This window comes from Olea europaea, unplaced genomic scaffold (genome assembly GCF_002742605.1).
Source record: "Olea europaea var. sylvestris unplaced genomic scaffold, O_europaea_v1 scaffold3763, whole genome shotgun sequence".
Lineage (NCBI taxonomy): Eukaryota > Viridiplantae > Streptophyta > Magnoliopsida > Lamiales > Oleaceae > Olea > Olea europaea.
In genome coordinates, this window is record NW_019257000.1 from 1 (window position 1) to 16,496 (window position 16,496).

At 36.6% G+C, this 16,496-nt stretch overlaps 1 protein-coding gene across 2 annotated transcripts; it reads right to left on the reverse strand.

The window, feature by feature from the left end:
• Window positions 1-2,153: 2,153 nt before the first annotated feature.
• On the reverse strand, window positions 2,154-12,407 carry LOC111386898 (F-box protein At3g54460). Of its 2 annotated transcripts, none has more exons than XM_023011399.1 (9): window positions 11,855-12,406; window positions 6,585-9,203; window positions 6,286-6,499; window positions 5,904-6,191; window positions 5,761-5,820; window positions 5,533-5,663; window positions 5,144-5,258; window positions 3,718-3,866; window positions 2,154-2,609 (listed from the first exon to the last, which is right to left on the reverse strand). In XM_023011399.1, the coding sequence occupies exons 1-9, from the start codon at window positions 12,340-12,342 to the stop codon at window positions 2,588-2,590; spliced, it is 4,086 nt and encodes a 1,361-aa protein (XP_022867167.1). In that variant the 5' UTR covers window positions 12,343-12,406; the 3' UTR covers window positions 2,154-2,587. The 2 variants fall into 2 exon arrangements, with proteins under 2 accessions (XP_022867167.1, XP_022867168.1); XM_023011400.1 differs by lacking the exon at window positions 2,154-2,609 and adding an exon at window positions 2,665-2,693 and having other exon boundaries at window positions 11,855-12,407.
• Window positions 12,408-16,496: the final 4,089 nt, after the last annotated feature.

The window sequence follows — 16,496 nt, forward strand, 5'->3', positions numbered from 1 at the left end:
ACCCAATAGAGAGGAAAGCTAATGTCTGCTTCGTAATGATTTTGAACTGCCTTCGATTGACATGTATTCGTATCTTTAGGGGATACAAAGTGGTATGAATCAGATGATTCCTCCATCGTCTCAAGCTCACTTTATGGGCATGAATCCCATGTCTTCTAGATCTGGAACACCAGTAAATATGCCTCCAGGTGGAATTCCAAATGGTTGCCAAACATGCAGGATCCTCCTAATGTAAGTGGCAATCAAATGTATTCCTCGGCGGGTGGCTTCAACATACTGCAAGCTGGACAGATGCCAATGATGCAGGACTTAATCCTTACCAGGTGAGAGAATTTATATACTCACTTTTCTAACATATGGCTTTCCTATCCTGATTCATTTGTACGAGAAAGGAGTTGACAATCAACAATGAGAGTTTGGCACTTATTTCTAGCAATCTGCTATTGGTGATGCAACCGTGCAGCTGATGTATTATATGGTCTTCCCTAGTCTACGTTGTGTAGTCATGCCTCTTCCTTTATTTTGTGCATGTTGAAAATTTTTTAGTGTTTATTTAATTCACTGCTGTTTTTTGGTTCCCTTTTTACGTGAATGCAAACAGGTAAGTGTTCTATAGACTACAAATGCAGGAGAATTGTGAGTGGGACATGCCTTTAAGAGTTGGTTGCTTATTTGTGTGTGGACCACCAATTAGATACAATGATGGCTAAGTTGAAGTACTTGTAAATTGTCCTAGGTTATATGTATACTTCTGAATAGAGATTCAAATTATAAATGTCGTGAGTCATATTCATTTTGTACAAGTTATGTGGCTACTATTGCTACATCTTTCCGAGGATGTGCAAAGATCCAAGATTTCAAAGATTCTAACATGTCATATACTCTGCAACCTTAGATTTCAGAAACAACGAGCATGCTTTCACCCAACACTGAAACAATATATATAAGCATATAGAAATTGCAATGTCTATATGATTTCAAGATTGACGTGAATCCTATGAGCAGCCTCAAAGTGATCCAAGATATTATCCAGAATGAGACGACGGCAGATTACGTTGCAAAACAGCTCATCCTCCACTTTGGTTTTGCTGGATCTGGTCTTATTTTTAATTGTGCATCCATCTTTTTGAGTTAATAGTTATTTCAACTGATCAGTCATCACTCTGTGAATATTTTAATTTGACTGTGACCAATACATGAATATTACTAAATTGTGCTACGAGGATATATGGTTGTGATAGTGCATTTTGCTTTGAGAAATCTGCGCTCTCTTTAAACTGAAAATTGAATTGGCATGCTAGTTTGATTATTCATTTGCCTTGCTAGTTGCAAATTGTACTAAATTGAATCGTTTACTCATACTTCTTAAATTCTGATATTCAATTTTTTTTATACGTGCATTCTCGAAAATACAAGTGTGGACAATTTTGTTTATTACAGAACATTGAAAGATATCTGTCAAATCATTTATTTAGTTCTATCGAAGTTAATTCAACTGTTACTTTGTCTCTGCAGCCTCAAAATCCAAATGCTTCAGGAATGCGGTTGAATTTTGGTCTTCCATCAGGGACGGCACCGCTTCCTCCAGGTTCCCAACCACATATGGTCAACCTCATCAGTAGATACTAGTTTGTTTTATTTCTTTTCCATCATGACGAGCCAAAACGGCATTTGGGTAGGACAGTAGTGCTATCCCCTCTTCCCCACGCCTCATTCATCCAATGGAACCCCTTTCCCTTCATCCAATGTATCAAATTCAGGTTGCTGAATTTCTCAAGTGTGTGAGCGAATGTAGTGTTATGGAATTTATGGTAGTTTGTTGTGCCTGATACTCATATTGGTCAATCTTTACTGTTGTATATATTGAGCCGTGAAAATGTCTAATTTATGCTCTGTGGCTGTGTCAAATCGTTAATAATCTTATGTACCACATGACATAGCACGAACTGGGGTAGGTAGGGGTGGGTGAGATTGGTTTTCATATCTATTATTGTTCAAGTAAGGTCAAATAATTATCAATTTATTTTTTTATCCTTTCCACCAAGAGTGACATTTTTTTTCTGGTAAATACTGTTGGCTGACGATAAAGATCCTAAAACTGATATTTTTCTAATTTATAGGTAGATATTATCTTAAATACTAAGATAACGAAATATTAAACAGGTTCAAAACCTTAAAAACGTGAATCCCAAAGTCTAGAATTGCCAAAATCCGACTAAGCCATGATAAGCAAATTAGTGTTCTGGTCATTTGTCTCGTACTACATGACATATCACGAATCGGGGCAGGTGTGGGTGGGTGAGGTTGGTTTCTATAGAAAAACCAAGACCAGAACCAGTTATTGGATTTCTAAAATCCAAAACAATTTTCTAAACTCAAGGAATAGATGAAATCATCCCCCCAATGGTTGCGCTGAAATCAAATGCTCATCAAAATTATTACTTGTGAGCACAGGATCAACTAGCCCTCCACGACTAATTGTGTTATATGAACACACATTTGGTGGGTCGTAACCCAATTCCTACGGGTTTCCTCCACTGACCCTGTAACATACCTATCATGTCCCTTCTCTTTCTCCTCAAGTCCATCAGAACTTCGGTGCTCTGCAACTGCAATGACATACAAAATCTGATGTCAAAACCAGTCGATGAGATGGAACAACANAAGTCCATCAGAACTTCGGTGCTCTGCAACTGCAATGACATACAAAATCTGATGTCAAAACCAGTCGATGAGATGGAACAACATTTTTGAGTAAAAAAGGAAATAATCCACCTTGTTCATCATTTGTCATTGAATCTGAAGGTTACGAAATTAGGTGGATATCGTTACGGGGATACATGTCGTGAAAAACACAAGAAATTTTCGACAAAAACAATGACCAGACAAGTGACAATCTTTTATTCCCCATGTGTGACTACCATTTTCCAGAAAAGATTATAATACAATGTCAACAAGCAATAATGTTTTTACCAAAAGTAAAATGTTCTGAACAGATTAGAGAATGTCTAATTCTCATTCTAATTAGAATTTGATTATTGTGAGTAGTGCTTTTGAATCCAGAGCTTTTATCTGATTAACTTCATCAAAAAGAGTTGTTTACTTTATAGAGCTGGATTTTACGTGAGAACCACAAAATCTAAGTCTAAACCCCAAGGGCATTAGATTGCTGTTAATAGGAATAGATAACAAGAAACTTAAATAGGAAAATCTAGGGCTTGTTTGAGCCACATTATTTTCAAAAAAATACATTTTTTAACAGTGATTTGACATCATTTCAACCACACATTCTTCAATAAAATAATATTACACGTAAATCTAAAAATTTTCCTTATTTTTTAACCACACATTTCTCATTGATGTGACATGAATAATGCATTTTTCCTAGAATGTGGCTCAAACATGGGCCTAGCTATCAGTAGTCATATCGGTTCAAAATCCTACCAACCACAAATAATTAATACAAAAATCAATCACATATTTGAATTTCTCTACGAAACATGTTTTATTTTACACGTCTTCTAATAAATAAAAAATTAAAATTCATATTAGCTGCATTTTAATCACAACCAAACACATTTCCCCCTTGTAATGGAAACGTCAAAAGGGTTTTACTTCTTATGAGAGCCATCGAGGCCCACAAAAAAAAAATAAATAAATAAAAATCCATAGCACAATTATCTACAATTAAAAATCAGAAAAATAAGACATTTATACCTTTGTATCCTAAAATTTGTTCGCACGAAGCTGAGGTGAGCCAAGTAATTGCTCTCGGCAAAATCATGTAATGTACGATATGATCTCGTCCCATCAAGATCATTTGTACCAAACTCTTCCTTCAACAGTCTTCTACATTCACCAGCATCCTATTAATCAAACACAAATTTTTTCAGATAAAATACTACTGCAAGCGTTTTATACTCGGAGGACAGGTTGAAAAATTTTAATCCTTAAGATATACAAGCTTTCAAGAGAGTACACAATCAGCAAGTTCTCAACTGTCTAATTAGCACTGTCTCAGCAAGACAGACCATTGACAAAAACTGTCAACCGAGACGATTGAGGATCCAATAAATTCAGTTGGAATGGTTTGACCTGCTCCGCGCTGTTGTTCAGAGTAACTTTCGTGTTTACATGTGCAAGGTAAAAAACAGTCCCAGCAACGTTTAAATTCATCAAAAGAGATGCTCTTATGATATAACTCACTATTTTACCCAGCGGGTTTATAAAACAGTAGCAAACTGTATTACTCATGTCCATGCTTACTCGAGCACATAAAATGTAATGTGAAATGCACAAATGACAAGGCTAGTCAACCCCCGCTCATGCTCATATACGACTTGCCCTGTGAGTTATTTATCCACTTCTAGTTCTCTTGGAAGTCCTAGTTCTATCAATAAAAAACACTAGGCCAAAAGTCATCCTCCAGAATATATTCAAGATCTTCCTTCCCTCCATGGCAGATAGTTTTCCACTTTTGAGCATCCTACAATAAGGAATACACACATTGACAAACTTGCTTGAAGTGGAGTTTTGGAATCAGATGGTTTTTCTGAAGTCACTCAAACAAGCCTACTCTTGGTGGATGAAAATTTTGACAAGCCGCAAGGCCATCTAAGGTTTCCCATTGGCTTTCAATTTGCGTTTGGGTAGCATGGAATGTCACAATAAAACTTCTCAGCCAAACCACTACAATTGACATCGGGAAATGATTCACTGCCAGTGATTTTTTCCGTCAATCTCTAAACAAGAAGGAAGTCGAACCATGACGCAGATATTCACTTAATGTATGTAATAGAACTGCTTGCTTGCCAATCATAAGCAAAAATGATAGAAACCTGACAATACATTTACAGAAAACTGTACACAGAAGAAAAAATTATGATTCTAGATCTGAATTCATTAGGAAAGTGAGGTCAAAATCAGACTCTGTGATCTTTCAATCTTTTTTCCTATGTACTTGGTGACAAACTTCATGCCCTAGATTAAGCTAGCTGGCATGGATAATTTGTGTTGACTAAAAGTGAGAACTTCACTAATTTGTGCTCAACAAAAATGGGTACTTCACCATCTTAGAGTCTCATGTAGCAAGATCCATAACTATCTAATCATTCAAAACACAATAACCAAAGATGAATACTACCTGTAAAAATTTCAACATTTGCTCTTCAATTGTCCCATTCATTGCTAATGTTTCCACATGAATAGGACGTGTAGCACCCATCCGGTGAGCACGACTAATAACCTGCTCTTCCATGCTGATCATTTTCATAACAATAAAAACCAGAAATCAGTATGAAAAGTTAAATTTTAATTTCTTACTTTTCCAATTCTCAACCAAAATTAAAAAGGAAGCTGCCTAAGCAGAACACACACAGTATCAGCCGTAGATTAGTAATACAGAACTTGTAAGTGGTTTTAATTGGAAAGAACAAGCTCAGAATATTGCTGAAGACAGAAGTCCTCCAGAAAAACTAGAATGCAAACAAAAAATTTGCCAAAATACTTGGTTATACAAATTTTATCTGTTACCTTTTATCCCAGATAGGTTCCATTAAGTACACGTGTGTTACGAAGCTTAGATCAAGACCCAATGCTGCACTTCCATCCATCAAAAGAGCCATACAATTTGCATCATGCTGGAAAGTTGCCAGTGATTTCATCTGATTTGCGTAAAAGTAACTTATTAGCTTCTAAACCACATCAAACATGTTTGGAACTTCAAAAATATCAAAAAACGAAAAGCGAGTAGAGACATACCTTACTGCTAGCCTGCATTGGAGTATACATTCCAGCAAACTGGATACCAGCAACATTTAACTGGGAAAAGAATGTGAAAAATAATATCTTGCTAATTACAGAGAAAACTATATTAACCATGCCTACAGTTAATCAAAAGTTACCTGCTGTTCAATAATATGTATATGTTCAAGAAACTGAGAAAATATGATAACTTTCTCTGTAAGCATCTGACTCAACTCATTTCCAGATCTACTGCAAGCTTCTAGACCTAATGATGGGTTGAAATAGCTTCTCTCAGATGACAAATGAAGTTCATGAGAATCGTGTACCCCCCTCTGGTCACTGGAGTGTCCATTGATCCTATTAGTTTCCTGAAATTTCTTTAATTTATCAACAAGATACATAACTTTGCTGCTAGTTGTCGACTGCCAATCAGGATTCCAGTCATCCTGCATTAAATAACAAACACAACTTCGTAAACTTTTGCAAGTGTAGGAAAAATACACAAGACAGATACAATAAGAAAGATAAAGATAACCCTACCTGTTTATATGAAGGCTGTAACTCAATGAGATCCTTTGGAACAGGCCACTTTGGATTCGGATTCTCTGGACGAGTTAATATTTCTGGACTCTGCATCTCATATAAGTTACCACATCCGGGGAATGTACACTTTTCACTGTCTAAAGCAACACAGTCAAGGCATAAAAGATGCCTACAAGGTGTAATGACAGGTAAACGACACCATTCCTTGCACCTACAAATCCAATAACAAGAAAAAATATCAAGTGTACCCTGTCAAATAAAATCCAGTACATGAAAGCTTATAAGCCAAATCTTACCTCATGCAATTGCCACCATATAAAATATTGTACTTTATTGACACATACTCCTCCGAACTAGGATCTAGACCATTCTCTGCTAAGATATCCATAGTGTCTTGAATATCTTGGCCAGCATCTGATACTCTGATATGTCCAGCCACACAGCAGGATAACCGTACATTTCTGATAGTAGTAGCCCGAAATTTCCATTGTTTCGGGTTGAGTAAACTCTCAACGTGTGAAGGATCATTCCAGTCGGCCATTAAAATATTACGCCGCACTGTTTCTACCAATTCATTATAACTTTTTGCATGTTCTTCGGAAAAATTCAAATAGGTTACTTTCTTGATGCATGGAGGGATTGCCTGCAAGTCTATTTTCCTTGAACTAATCATGCATCTATGAAGTAACTGCAGCAAGCGTGACCGACCCTCTTCCATTTCTGCCTCAAATGGCCTGAGAATTCCTGCTTCCCATGACTTCTGATTCTGCCCATAAGCCTCTTCTTGAAGGAACTTGAGCATGGGCTGAAGATGTGAGAGCTGACCGTTAGGAGTGTTGGGAGTTGGAGTACCCGTTAACAACCATCGATTAGTAGCACTCAGTGAAACAGCCATTTGTAATTTGTTTGTCAAATTGAGACTAGATCCCAGAGTATGCCCCTCATCCAAGATGACTCTAAGCCAGTGAACTTGCATCAACACGCTTCTTTTGTGAGGACCCCACTCAGCGCTCAAACGATTGAATGTAGTTATTACGACATCATAGTCCCAAGCCAAACAGTGTGCAGAGGGTTTTTTTTGATCGCCCCATGCATAAACTCTCAATTGACCTGGTCTGACATGCCTTTCAATCTGAGTTTTCCAGTGATCAACAAGATTTGAAGGGACAACAATTAAAGTTGCACTTGATAAATATAACCTAAACGAATCTAATGGTTCACACAGAGCAATTCTAAGAGAATCCAGATCAAATACCAGGTTCAAAAGAGTTCTTGGGTAGTACCATCTCGTAGCACCCTTTTCAACTCTCTTAATTAGGCCGAATGCTTGAAATATTTTGTGAAAATCACGAGAAGCACTAGTACTGAACAGTGAGTTTCCCACAATCGGGCTCATCAACCCAATTGTTTCCATTTCTGATAGCTCATCTGGTGAAAGTTTAGCCAACCAAGTCAAGGCCTTCTTTGTTTCCGAATTCATAAATGTGTAGTGCTCCTTGAGAACACTAATGAAAAACGATATGTTTTCATCCTTCCCCCCAACGGTTCCCTTTGTATGAAACCCAAGAAGGTGAGTGATAGATTCCCCATAATCCCAGGATTCTTCAGGTATATTACAACTCCGGTGCAAGGGATCCGTATTCATACTACAAAACCATGCCGTATTAGTATTTGCTACACTTACATCAGCAAGCTTCCGCCACTTGCCACAACCATCACACTGGACCCACAATTCGTTGTTTACAAAATTGTCTCTGGTAGTGTCCTTATCCCTCTTCCTAATGGATGATGACTCACATGACAAGCCACCTCGGTTTCTCAGACTTTTCCTATGAGCATTAGAGGCATGTTTTCCATTTTTTAAGCATTTCTCAACCTTTTTTCTCTCAGAAGGAAGTGATGACCCCTCATACTCATTCAGAAGATTTCTCTTCACATTACCCCAGCTCCTGGTGTACACAGCAGAGGATGCAGGTGCCAAGCATGCAAATGTTGACAATTTGATTCTTTTACTAGAACAGTAATCGGTTGATTCCAGAATTTCCTCGGCAGAATCAAGTAACATGGGAATTTTTTGTGCATTGCAGTTTGAGTTCTTTCTTGGGGTGAGTTCATCAAGCGATAACTGCCCTCTTCGAGATTTCTGACCCACAATTTTGTTAATAGCAGGGACCCTGCCCCTGGTTATATTGTTCCCACTAATTTCATAATAACCACACTTCTGATACCCATCATGCCTACACCAGACCACTTGTACTCCTTCTGGGGATTCTGCCAATGTCCCTTGTGTCTTCAGAATGAGTGAAAGGGCAGTTATGGTCTTACCTAATCCAGGTTCATCACAAAACATACCCCCATGGAAATCCTCAATCGTGGGTACTACACCAGTCACGATCTCCCCAGAAACCATATTCACATAGAAATCAAATCCATCTTCAGTTTTGTAGTTCATGTATAGAGGATGTTGTAAGACTTTAGACTCCCGCTCACGTTGTAACATCCACTCAACAGCAGCCTGCTGATGAGGATAAAGTTTAAGTTTCATACATGGCATGATTGATGCTGCCAAATACCTTAAATGATGACATGTTAAAGAAATCCTAAGAAGGTCGACTGGGCGAAGCAAAGTTAAAATATTGATCAAAATATCATCTGATAGCACCCAGATACCGGTTTTGGAGAAAGAGTCGGCTGGGATTACTCTTGAATAATCATGGTTAACCTTCTTTGTCACACTGGGCACACTCTTAAAAATTTCATGGAGTTCAAAAAGCTTTTTGTCAGAGCTGTCAGGAGCACTACAATGCTGTTTGCAGCCAAAGACGTGACAGTCAGCGACATTCCAAATCCTCAAATTATCTACATGTTCCAATTTGTCAAACTTGAGCATCAAACTTCGAGCTTCCCAATCAGAACTGCAAAACAATGTTTATAAAATACAATAGCATCAAAGGCATAGAAAAATTCTTTACTGCCAGATTCGAGTAACATTGAAAAAATATTAGCATCAATTCTGAAAAAAAAAGGCCACATAATCATACAAACTAATTCGAGCATTGACGACTAGATTCAAAGATCAACACTGCACAATGGACATCAAACAAATAGAGTTACTCCTTAAACAGGATGAATCTATAAAACTCAGCAAAACTGGACTTATTGATGTTTTTTGCTCTTCCATACAGGAACGAATTGCTTTACAAAGATTGGTCTCATTTTTCATTTCCAACATTTGGACATGTCGAATAAAGAGAAAATACAAGATAATTGTTAGCGCTGTATTCAACAATGTTCTGAAACAAAAACATGAGTATTGCCCTAAACGGTGAATAGAAGATACGTTGAGTATTATTGGTAATACTTTTGTACATTATAAGTTGTGGATTCTATGAAATGTGTAGAAAAAAATTATGTTTCATCAGCTCTAAGCTCTGCCAAACATGAACATACATGACATTTGCATCTCTTTAGAAAGAGACAAAAGATGTTTTTTCCTATCTTACAGAGTACTGACGATAACAAATGATTTTTTATTTTTTTTTTTCTTTTTTAGTAAAAACGCACTTTTCATTACTGCATATCACCGCAAACGGAGGATGAGAGAAAAATTAGGATACAGTCAAACCAGGGAAATGAATCAACATCTAAAGCAGCAAACAATGCATACATGTGGGTCATCCTATTACCATTAGGGGGATAAATTGGCAAGAACCACAACTCACTTCTCGCAATAAAGAAACTACATCAAACAAAATAGGTTCATTTGGAGCATAATGGAAGTCTGAAAAGACTCAGAACAACCCCAAAAGAATCACATTCTGCAATATCAATTTGGAAACCAAGTGATTTTGCAAAGGCAAGTCACCCTCACGTGGAGTCACTGCTTCAGCATCTTCAAATGAGACATCCGCCAGCCGTTTTGATCGGGCAGCCAAAACAATCCAGAGACGATTTCTGATGACTGCACCCACACCCTGATACCACCCTCAACCCAAACTCAAGAATCCGCATTCAATTTCAGCCTGCCTATCTCTGGGAGATCCCATTTGCACCTTTTGAATGTAAACATTTCCGAAAGGGCACAAAACTATTGTTCTATGCACACAATCACCAATTTTATTTTATTTTTAAAGTTTAAAACATCGACATAGAGGATCGTAACTCCTCTGTCCTACTCAAAAAGTGTCATTAGAATGTGCACAAATAGCACTGGCGTCCCAAATTTAGCAAATCTTCTCCTAGTGTGGCAACCTCCAGCTCTCTCTAAAAGAATTTCAAATAAGCATTCTTAAGAAATTGTCTTTTTCAAAGTTTTACTTTACGCCAACACTCCCACTCTCAGATTGGACTCTTTCTCTAAAACATTTTCAAATAGACATTCTTAAGAAACTCTCTAATTCAAAGGATTTTTTTTTTTTTCAATTTAACATTCTTAAGAAACTCTCTTATTCAAAGTTTTTTTTTCAATTTAACATTCTTAAGAAACTCTCTCATTCAAAGTTTTATTTTACGCCCACACTCCCACTCTCAGATTGGCCTGTGTCTATGCCCATCTTGGCTTTAAATACAAACCAAAAAGGAAAATATCAACATACTCACAAGGTGCAATATAAAATGTGAGCTATTAGTGAGAGTCGTGAAGTTGGTAGTGAATTAGTGCCTAATCCTGTACCACTAAGAGCATTATAAGAAGACACGAAACATAAAAGCAAGTAAAGAACGCACATTTTAGAGCGGTTCACTCTCGATACAAGAGATACATTCAGTTGCCTCTAAGCGATTTTACTATAACAAGTAAAGAGATTACAATTTGAGAAGCACTCACGAAAAAGAGTTTTTCCATAACACACTTTATGTTGAGAAAAAAACATTAAGGTTTAAATTTCTCACCACCCTCCAACCACGCTTGTCAACCTTACCTCAAAGGTTGACCCGCGGATAAAAAGTGAACACTATAATTAGGTTCCATACATCCAACATCTATAACCATGTAATTTCTCGCAAACGTTGTAAAGAACATGGACTTCCCCATCTTGCCTGTTTGCTCAAGGGCTGTTTCGTGTAGCGTTAGCTTACATATTGTCCACTAGGCATGGGTATTAGGCTCCAATTGGTACTACCATTCCAATTTAGTTCCTCTTGAGGGGAGATCGAAAGTTCAAATAGCTGGAGGAGTGAATTAAAATTTACTTCGGGGCCCAACCCCTAGTGAACGGCCAAACACAGGTGCACCAAATAGCCCTGCACAAATGGGCAATATGGAAAAAGTCTGTGGTCGTTACAAACATGACTCTGAAATATCAGATTCTGTCCTCCATACTTCAATTTAAGTAATTAATTTGATCCACTGCATTTCTAAATACAAATTTCATTCTGGAAAACAAGAGCCTGAGACTGAATTTCACATCATCAGATAGTACATCATGTTTGCCTTCTGTCTATCACAAAAACCCCACAAAACAAACATCAAACTCAATTCAACAAAGGAAATGACAAATCGAAATACAACAACATTACAAATAGAACAGGGCATTTAGAAAATTGAACGAGCAATTTAACAACAAACCTTAGGTGCTTAAAAAGAGCTGCAGCAGTGGAAGCCGACTTGGGGAATTGCCAACCAGACCACAAGGCTATAGGCAAGTAAACATCCACCAACACAACAGCCCTAGCCTCCCTACACTCACCATCAATTTCACTCTCCCGCACTGCAATTTTGACCACCCTCGCCAAAATTCTCACACACTTATGCCTCACGAGGGCACGAATCTGGTGCACCACGCTTATAGACCCGTGGACCATTCCAAATCTGCTCCACCGCCTCTTCGAGGCGGACCCAGCACACGGCGTCGTTCTGGAATTTGGAGGTCCCGGTTTACCAATGGGTGTTAATACAACATCGTCTTGCGATACAAAGTGGATGTTCTGGGGGTCGCCGGCGATTCGGCAGAGGGAATTGAGAGGAAGCAAATTCGAATCTCCGTCAATGGAGAGAACTACATTTACATAACCGCAGAGCTTATGCTCCGGCGGTGCTTCGACGTCGTTTTCCATTGTCCTGAAATTCGAAGCTGACGATTGAAAATTTTATGGGTGAAGGAATCACGATTATGTACTTGAAGCCGGGCTATAATCTTTTGGGAATAGAAAACGGTAGAATGACAAAAGTACCCTGCGGTCTTCCAATCAGTTGCCCTTGTAACGGTTCTGTAACATAACCCCATTTGGACCCATTACTTTATATTATAATAGAGGAATAGTGTTTTTTCGAAAAAAAATATGATTGTAAAAGAATAAAAAAAATTTATTTACGTGTAATATTATTTTATTTAAAATTATGTAATTAAAAATAAGAGTGAAAATTTTAAATCAATTTGATGAGATTTAATGAGAGCCAAACGGGGCACAATTGGATCCAAATTGTGCCCCCATTTCATAGTAATTTTTCACTTAAAAAAATTAATTTTTTAATCGTTATTTCGTTAGTTTAGCAATCATTTCTTACCTCTCACTCATAGGTGGACCCACTTTTCTCTCCAACAGTCAAAAAATCAATTTTCACAATCACTATCGAACAGCCATGTGATGCATTTCAAATTGTAATTTCTATCATACTCTATACTTATCTCTGTTAAATTTTTAAATTTAAAAAAAAATATACTATTTCAATATTGCCCTTTATCTTCATCTTCTTCTTCCCCAAATCCCCCACCACCACAAAAAATCCATATTTAAAACATGTATTCACACAAATAAATTTAATACTGTTTTTCAAGTTTGGTGATGAAGGATGGCGACTTATCATTATGGTAAATACTAGAACTCAAGATTAAATTGGTGGTTAGGAGTGGCAACACATCTCCCTTCTTTCCTTTACTTCACAGTAATCCCTTGTTTGAGCCCCATTTGGGGGGAATAATGTATTTTTGAATAGTGTATTGATGGAAAATGTATGGTTGAAAAATAATGAAAATTTTTGAATTTGTGTGTAATATTATTTTATTAAAAATATGTTGTTAAAATGATATCAAAACACATTTAAAATTACATTTTTTTTCCAAAGAATAGGACTTAAACAATGGCTAAATTGTTGCCAATTTTAGTGCAATACCAAGCAAGAAAACCCTACTCTGCTTATCTACTTCTATAGCTCTATGCAACTGTGGATGATGCCATGAAGATTTGGCTTTAATTGGGTTGTACATGGCTCATGAGGAAGCCCCCCACAAAATTATTTATAAGCCATTTTTTCTACCAACAAACAAGTTACATACTGAGAAATGATTAAATTAACAACTGCTAGCAAAAAGGGGTTGTTGATAGTTTAAATTTAGTGAATTAATTTAGATCACCGTATTTTTATTTAATTATATATTTGTCAATTTATATAAATTTACATAATGTTAAAAATATAACAATTTTTTTAAGAAAAATGAATATATCACTCTCACTACTCTCTTAGAATTTGAAGATTACTGTCCATTTGTAATTTCTCCTCACATATTACTGTTCTATGTTTGTACAAAGGCAAGTCATAATTAAAAAGGTTGAGTTCCAACTTTAAGAGTTTCCTATTGCCCCGCTTTGAAGAGAAGTTAATCTCGAAATGTATCTCAATAGACTGGAAAATAAGAGCTGGCCCCACAAAGAGTCCCAATTGAGGGAGAGGATAGCCGACCACCACTCATTTGTGCACGTCCCTTTTCACGCTTCAACTGGCTACTCACTGTTCAGACGTGAACGATTTTCCCCATATGTTTAGGTATTTTATAGCCTTTTTTGGTTCTTCCTTCTGGGTTTTCATTTCGGTCGTTTTTTTTGGGAAGTATTCTTCTTCTGGGCTGGTCACTCAAAGAGGAACATAGGTTAAATACTTTTTTTTTTTTCAGGATTAATGAAACTGAATTTATGTTTTGTGATCTTTTAGTATTAGTCTGGAACCTCTTTGTTTAGTGTGATCCAAATTTTGTGGATAGGTCGAAATTTTTTCCTAGTTTTGGTTCTTTTTTATTTTAATAGATTGTAATTTTTTTTTTTTGCTTCGAAACCTTTGATGAACTTTCCACTGCTAAAACAGGATAATGCTTTCATTATGTATAATATATTGATCAGTTACTTAAGTAAAGAAAGTAAAGCTGCAGATGGGTATAAAACGTGTTGGTTCATATGCAAATTGGGGGTTTCGAGCCGAACTCTGGTACCTATATGATCGTTGTTGATGGCTTCTACAAAATTGGGGATTTTGAGGAGGGTTTGAAGGTTTTGAATGTGGTATTAAATAGTGAGGATTTTCCTCATGCCGAAACTTTTTTGTTCTTTGGATATTGGCTTCGTCAAGGGTGGAAAAATGAATGATGTGTGCTTTTTTCAGAGGAAATGGTGAAGAGGAATATTATATTAGATTTAGACTCTGTGAGAAATTCTGGTGAAATCTTTTCATGATGATTGTGAAACTGTTGCTAGGCTTTTGATTGATATTACCTATTCTGATGATGACTTTCTAGATTAGAAGTTGTTCATTTTTAAATAAAGTTTATAGAATAATTTTTATGATGCTCGTGACAATGTAATCCTTCATGCCTATTGATTGTAACTCATCACCCTATCTTCAAATCTCACGTGTCGCTTTATTCGCTTGATTCATTCATTCTGCATTTCTTTGGTGATTTTTGATGGGGCAAACGAATCGAATCAAGTCGATGCCAAAATCTTCTCACTGAGAAATAATGTATGAGGTCAGAGAAGGTCTATAGTTTGCGGTGATTGATTGTAAATTGGAGACTTCGAAACTTACTATGCCCCCGTTTGGCCCCCATTTTGTGGTAATGAAAATGGGTAGAATAGTTTTTTTTTTGAAAAATGAGTGGTTGAAAAAGAAAGAAAATTTTTGGATTTACATGTAATATTATTTTATGGAAGATTGTGTGGTCGAAAATAGGAGAGAAAAAATGAAATGTAATGGAATGAAAATTAATGGGGGCCAAACGGAGACTATAGTTAGCATGGGATTCTTATCTTCTGCATTGTGTCTGATATGAAGTCTAGCCCCATAGCAAATGCATTCTCCTCAAAAAACCCTTATGATGATGTTCTTTTGTCAAGCGGTGGCAGGGGGCTGGGATTGGTGGGAACGAAGCTTGGAGTTCAGGACTACACTGGAATTTTCTTCAGCTCACAGAGTAGGTCATCCAGTCCAATTCTCGATATTTCGGGCCTGGATGAACGTGTCAGGTCGGGTGATTTTTGGAGCTCCAAGCTTGATCACTCCAATATTTTGGGTGGCTTTTGGGATGAGGATATAGTTGTATCATACGAATAGTTTTTCGCTAGAGGGAAAACGAGAAAAACCTCTTCTGATAAACTAAGGCGAGTTTTTTTGCTGCACCATTTTTGCCTTTTTTTGGTTTGCTAAATATGGATTATCACTATTGTTGTTGTTGTTTGTATATTGATTAAGAATGTGATTTTAACTTTCATTATTGTTGATGTTTTCTTTGATTTGCTAAGAATTGCATGGTCAGGAATGAAAAAAAATTAATTAATTTTTGTTGTTCAATCGAAGCGACCATTGTGCTTATTCTTTAATCCGTAGTGTTAAAAAATTTATAGCTAGAAAATATGCATCATCGTTGTGCATATTTAATCATTTCTGAGTTTTTAGTAAATCAGTGAATTAAAGTTTTTCTTCAATTGAGATTTTGAATTTTTATTTTTATTATTATTATTATATATATATATATATATTTTTTTTTTTTTTTTTTTTTTTTTTTTTTTTTTTATATAGTTTTTTTGTTTAGTACATTCACCTTAAGATAGCTGAAGGTATTTACTTGTACTACTACAATGGGAAAGAGGCTTCCTTTGCAACTGCACGGATTGGTCAAACTTATAGAAACGAGTTCTCAAATTCTTTCATAAAAGTTGCTTTGTTGCATGTATGTCTGAGATTGAACATTCACAGATATATTATACATCTGAAACTGAGATAACTTGATGCTACATCACAAATGTAGCCGTTAATCTCCCTACAAAATCACACGCTGCTCTGTTGATTGAGGCTCAGAGACTGCAATTGTTGTAGCAAATGGCAAAAATGACTTTAGTTTATATTTTCTAACTTTAGCCAAATACAAGAAATACACATGATCACTTTGAGTTTCTTTAATGTAAAGCCAATTCCATGAGTGTAAACCCTTGTGATAATTGAG

Excerpts from the sequence above, each read along its gene's own strand:
- LOC111386898 (XM_023011399.1), bottom strand. The coding sequence starts at position 12,342 with ATGGAAAACGACGTCGAAGCACCGCCGGAGCATAAGCTCTGCGGTTAT. Across the intron at positions 6,500-6,584 it reads TATGGTGGCAATTGCATGAG|GTGCAAGGAATGGTGTCGTT; the intron begins GTAAGATTTGGC and ends TTGGATTTGTAG. Across the intron at positions 5,821-5,903 it reads TACATATTATTGAACAGCAG|TTAAATGTTGCTGGTATCCA; the intron begins GTAACTTTTGAT and ends TTCTTTTCCCAG.